The 6,077-nt window shown below is 48.6% G+C and overlaps 1 protein-coding gene across 1 annotated transcript in view; it reads left to right on the top strand.

Annotated features, from left to right (window-relative positions):
* The window catches only part of TALDO1 (transaldolase 1), a gene marked incomplete at its 5' end in the record, with an annotated part of 4,587 nt that extends 3,882 nt beyond the window's left edge, over positions 1-705 (top strand). Inside the window, one exon of the mRNA XM_009709063.1 lies at positions 474-705. Within this exon, the coding sequence (XP_009707365.1) occupies positions 474-506 (33 nt within the window). The remainder of the gene's footprint in view (positions 1-473) is intronic.
* Positions 706-6,077: the final 5,372 nt, after the last annotated feature.

The following is a 6,077-nucleotide window of genomic DNA, read 5'->3' as shown; positions in this document are numbered from 1 at the left end:
TAAACTGCACGGCCTCTCGAGAAAGCAGTCCTGCCAGATGTATAGAGCCACACCTGCTGTGTGAGGCCCAAGGCAGTGTTTAGACTGGCGGCTGATCTGAGATAACAGTACTGTCAAAGTGAAGAGTCCTTCGGTCTAATTCTAAACTCATTAGCTGTCAGCAGTGGTAGAAGACAAATAATCTTCAGAGAGTAAGCTGAAATCAACCGGGCATGCACGTGGGGCTCGGAGGCACCAGGAGCAGGTAGGCTGAGTAGAGCCAGGCCGTTTGAAAGTCTTCTGTCAGCTCGTGAAGGGCCTTCAGATGGAATTAACTGACCCGTGTGTCTGAGGGCAGGGGGAGAGACACGCCAGATACCTGGTCTAGGCACTTGTTGGCTGACAGCTACGTAATAGTGACTTAAGCCCGCGTTGCTAAAGCACCGTTCCGAGACTCTCACTTGGCTGCTGTTTGTTTACTTCTCTCTTTCTAGGAGCGAATGTTCAGTGCTGAAAATGGAAAGTAGAAAAATCAGAATTTTCCTGAGTGGTCAAGGCTGAATGAGTGGATCACCTGAGGCTAAATGGATGTACAAATGTCTCACCTGTAAAAGTTTTATGCTATGTATGGATAGATTTCTGTATCATGCTTTTTTATCAATTTGCAAAGGGACAAATAGAATTTCAAATTTTTGTGGCACTTTTGTCAATACATGCAAATTAACAGAGACTTTCCTTGTAATGTGTTCATTTCCCTGCTGCAGGAGACACCTCACACAGTATTTTAGTTGTTTTAACTTTTTGTATTAAATTCCTAATGGAGTCTATGGTCCTAACACATTAAGAAAGCAGTTTTGTCTGTCATGCTGTTTTACTGTGAGTAAAGGGAAGACAGAGGATTCCAAAGCCCTCCTTGGCACAAAACCCCCAAGCACTCCCAGGAGACGCACTCGGGTGTGTAAACCCCCCAGGCGCCAGTCCCTTCCCTTCAGCTGTCTGCAGCCGAGGTGGCAGCAGGCGTGATTTACCGGGTGGCAAACCTGGTGAATGCCGTCATCGGGAAAAAGCTGTATCATAAGCAATTTTTAGGAATTTTGTCAAGTATCAGTTTTGTTTACAAAAAGCCCAAAGCAAGGCAACAGCAAGAATATGGAATTGATTGAAGCTGAAAATGCCGCTGCAATTACAACACAGGCATAAGCTCCAAGTACCCTGATGTTATTGAAAGCTACACTTTCAAAATTAAGAAATTGACTCTCTCGAGCAGTTAATAAATAACTTGGCAATTGGTTACTCTGAGCTGACAGAGTGAACGTGTGGATACAACTCCAGATCATCTGTTAGAGCTTTGTGTATTGTCTTTGGAGGAGTTACTGCTTTTCTTTATGCAGTAGTCATGGAACTGCTGCCAACTCTACACCACAAACGAGGGGGTTTTGTGAATGGGTTTTTGGGGGGGGGGGATTTTGTTGTTTGTTTGGTGGGTTTTTTTTTTAAGTTCTATCACCCCCTCCTTTCCTCGTTGTCTTTAAGCTGCTGCTTTTGTGAAAGAGTCTTCCTCAGGAGTGACCTAACCCTAATGCAGCACTTATCAATTACTGGGCTTTCTATTAAGTTGGGATGCATGTGATTACATTTCATGCTGTATTTTATTAAGACTAATTAAATATATCTTACTAGCTTATATAGGTCCAGTTCCATCAAGAGTAGACAAGAACAAGCAATAGGACAAGAGGAAACAGCCTCCAGTTGCACCAGGGGAGGTTTAGGTTGGATATTAGGAGAACAATTTCTTCACCAGAAGGACTGTCAAGGACTGGCCCAGGCTGCCCAGGGAAGCGGTGGAGTCTCCGTCCCTGGAGGTATTTAAAAGACGTGTAGACGTGGTGCTTAGGGACAGGGCTTAGTGATGGACTCGGCAGTGTTAGGTTAACGGTTGGACTCAATGATCTTAAAGGTCCTTTCCAACCTAAATGATTCTAAGAGGTCCACGTTTCTATGTAGACACAATTAACTGTTTCCTGATAAAGTTGCCTGACTTTAACCTCCCAAAGAAAAGGAAAAAAGGCAGCACTGAGACTGCAATACTTAGACACGCATGCTATATCCAGCTTGAATAACACAAGAAAAACAAGCCAAGGGAACAACCGCTCACTACCAGTGTGACACGGCCGCGCTGTTGTCGGGACATTGCCATCATGACCTGGGCATTTGTTTCGGCCACGGTGACAGCCGCTGTGTGCTCACACACCAGACGCAGGTCTGGTAGCAGCACCGTATGGGATACGTCTGCGTGGTGCCGCACTCCCAGCCTTGCCCCACACAGGGCTGGGAGCCCTGCCGGGCTCCCGGAGGGAGCTGAAGCCGCCTCGAGGGGCTGATCTAAGACCCCTCTGCTCTACAGGCGCCGGTAACGGACAGAAGCAGGCCATGGCAGAAAAGCAAGCTGTCCGGAGGGAGGTGAGCTTTGTTCCTTCCTTTCAAAGGTCAAGCTGGCATTAAAAGCTTTGCCCTGCCCCCTCCTCCCTCCCCTGTGCCACCCGACCGCCGCAAGTGGAAGCGTGGGCTGTGATTTAGATGACTATGGTCGTGACAAACTGTTAACGGGGTATTGGTGCCCTGCTGAAAGGCAAACAGCTTCAGGTACCGCAGAGGTGCCAAGTACAAGTCTGGGGGCTCTCTGCTTTGGCTCTGGCTTTCTCAACGTCTCTTTTCTGCTCCAGAATGCGATGAGGGGAGGTCTAGCTTCTTGGCAGATTGCAATTTCCAAACAGGCAAGTTTGGCTCCAGCCGTTAGCAGGTACCAGAGTATGAAGTCGTGACTTCCTCAGGCAAGGGACTGAGGCTTCCAGCTGGTCCGGAGCTACACCGCTCCGGGAGAGCTGTGACAGAGCTGCCCGGCCCCAGCGTGGGACCGAGGGCCGCAGGGGTGACAGAGCCGGGATGGCCAGGGCAAGGCAGAGCAACCAGGGACGGCTGCTGGAAGGTGAAACGGCTATGGCGATAATCAGAACAGATGACCGGGTAGGATGGGGATCCTCAGCCAGGCAAAAAATAATTTCCCCACAGCACAAGCCTACTTAATCTAGCGAACTGTAAACATTAAACACGATGTCAGTGATGGGGAGCTCAAGTATTTCCCGTATTCTGGGGCTGTTGATGGGGCAAATACAGAACTGCTGTAGGGAGAGGCCTGTGCCCTTGCTGGGCTCCCTGAAAAGCCGATCTTTCTTCCTCACGTTCGCTGGCAGGTGACGAGCCTCTCCCCAGGCTGGAACTTCACCCGGATAGCTGGGTGATGCTCAGCCTGCCACGGCTTGTCTTACACCAAGGCAAGCGTGTCCTAACGCCTGGCTTCTTCCCAAAGGAATTAGGAGGGATTTTAGGCCACTGCTGCGTTCTTACAGGTGGAAGGGTTCAGGCATGATTACAGCGCAGAGAAGGTGCACGAAGCCAAGCTACCCGAGTTAGCACCGACCCCGGCTGCTTTCCTCTTCTCCCCAGTCCTACCAGGTGCCCTACAGAGTTTTTAAGTGTTTGGGGTTTTTTTTTTTTCCGACACTGCTGCCTCCCTGGCACCACGAAGCTGCCTGGACGTGACCATCTGTGCCTCTTTACCCCGCCGTTTGGTAACGACCACAGACAGCTCTCGGACCCTTCTGCTGATCCCCAGTGCTCACAGTTTCAGACCTACCGCGCAGCCTGAATGGACCTATAAATAATTATTTCGTATGAGATAATATAGGAAACAGCACATGAGGACTGTCAGAATAGGATTAGACACGATCAGTAGTTTAAGTCTACACGAGCAACTATTAATTCACTGGCAGCTCAGAGCAACTTAGCTTCACTGCAGCTTACGTGGAGGTAAAAGGATGAGGAACGTGGGGAGGGCCAAGCCAGGTAAAACAGCCAGTCCAAGGGCACAAGGTGTGAAGAAACTGCTGAGCTCTGAGGAGCCATGGAATATCCTTCTGCCTGATTATTTATACGGATTTAACTACTTTTATACTGGAAAATAATAGAACAGAGATTTGGCGGCACAACCATTCCTCTCTCTCCTTGAACCAAGGCACATGTAGAAGCTTCCCCCGAGGATACCCAAACCCATCTTGGAACCGAGGCATACTGGATGATAGATTTTGTCCTCCTGGGTAACTTCTCCTTGGATCTAACACGCTTGTCTGAAAGAACACTCATATTCTTTTTACTTTTGCTTCTCTTTTCTTTCTCTGTTCGTAGGTTTTGCATAAATTTAATTTCACATAACTCATGAATTCACTGTATCTGTACTGCATTATAGTTTGTTTTCCAGACCGCATACCTTCGTTGTCAAGTAAAATCCTTTTCATCGTTACCGTGAAAGCCAACTCTCTTTGGGGCAGGGTGCTCAGACTCTCATGATTTCCCAGCCGACGTCTCGAGGCCAAGCCTGTCCTTCAGCTCCGTCGTCCTCCTGGTTCAGGAAGGCTGTGCTCTGATGTAGGATGGGGTGGGCTTGGAAGAGACATATCCCATGGAACTAAGAGCCGAGGATTTCCCAAAGCAAACAGTGACCCTGACAGCCGAGCCTCGGATGCAGGAAATCCATCCGTACAACACTTCAGGAGCAAAACGGAGCAAGGCTCTGAGCTCTGCTCCTCTACAGTTCACTTTAACAGGTAAACCTATCCCCAGTTGTTATGTCATACAATTTGTAGAAGCAAAAAAAAAAAAAAAAAAAAAATCACAAAAATCTGCTTTTATGTAAGAAAATAGTGCCATGGCTTAGGGAAAAAAATAAAAATCAGCCTCTGCTATGTCAACTACAGATTCCTGGGAAATTATGGAAATTATTAAACTATTATTAAAATAATAGAAATCTCCTTGTTATCATCATTCATAACTATGAACAGCTCAGGGTTCAATATAGCTGGAGTGGCATGCATCTCTCTTGCTCCTTAAGAACACCCAAACTGGTCCGACCGGGGACCCGTTTTGCGTTGCGTCCTGCCCCCGGCTTAGGGAAAAAAAATAAAAATCAGCCTCTGCTACGTCATCTACAGATTCCTGGGAAATTATTAAACTATTATTAAAATAATACAAATTATTTTATACAAATTAATACAAAGATCTCCACCGAGCAGAGGAACAGCCCTAAGAAAACACCCCTCGTGCTTGGCTTTTCCAGCGGAAAGCCAGGGGAGGACTGCTTTTTTGGGATCAGGAGACTGGCGTTTCTCAGCCCAGCCCCAGACAAGGGGGAAAGGATCAGCCCCCTGCCCTACGAAGAGTTTTCCTTTACCAAGGTATCGGCCAGCACAGGGTACAGGGGACCGAACCGGCCCCAGCAGCACACCAGCACCAAGCCTGGAAAGGGACTACGCACCCACCGCTCAGCACCTGCACAGCGTCAGGCCCCGACCTGCAATGATACCGCAGACCAGCCATCATAAAATGCAGGATCAGCACCAAACGTCCTCAAAAGGCAATAGGAGTCTCCCCAAATATCCGTGGGCCAGCAGCCCGTAACTGCTATTACACACGTGGGGCAGGGTCAGGCTCCATCTTCTCTAGCTGCTCTCTGCAGGGCTTCATGGCTTTAGCCTGGAAGTCTTGGAAACTTTATACAGAAATTGCATGGTCCAGCATTTGTATTTGAAGACAAAATTTCTCTTCTGCTGGGAAAAATAAGTAAAACCCCATCCACCACGCAGAAAGCAAAGAAAGGACAAGCAATCCCTGACTCCAACCCAATGGCAGGGCCGGTTTGCTTCTCTGGTCCATGCCGGAGCCCAGCACACCCCAACCCTCGGCATCCAACGCTCTTCGCTTGCCTCCCTGCAGGGTAAGGGACTCACGGGTCCCGCGTCCCCCAGGGCTGCACACGTGGGGTCTCACAGCCGGGCCCCGCTCTCAAGTTGGGGCTCTGCTGCTCAATTTTGATTTCAGTATAACTGAAGGAAGCTCACAGTCTGAGCTTTGGGGTTTTGCCTTTGTTTTCGCTTTACCGCCAGGATCTAGGTCAGAGTCTGAGCTCAGATGTATTTGGATCGTGCACAGTGAGCATTTGCAAAGGGGTCTCCCCTTTGTCCTGTGAAATTCACACAATCCCAGCA

Source organism: Cariama cristata, unplaced genomic scaffold, assembly GCF_000690535.1.
Source record: "Cariama cristata isolate BGI_N322 unplaced genomic scaffold, ASM69053v1 scaffold2380, whole genome shotgun sequence".
NCBI classification, from domain to species: Eukaryota; Metazoa; Chordata; class Aves; order Cariamiformes; family Cariamidae; genus Cariama; species Cariama cristata.
Note: the sequence above shows the minus strand (reverse complement) of the source record. Positions and strands in the feature narration are given on the sequence as shown.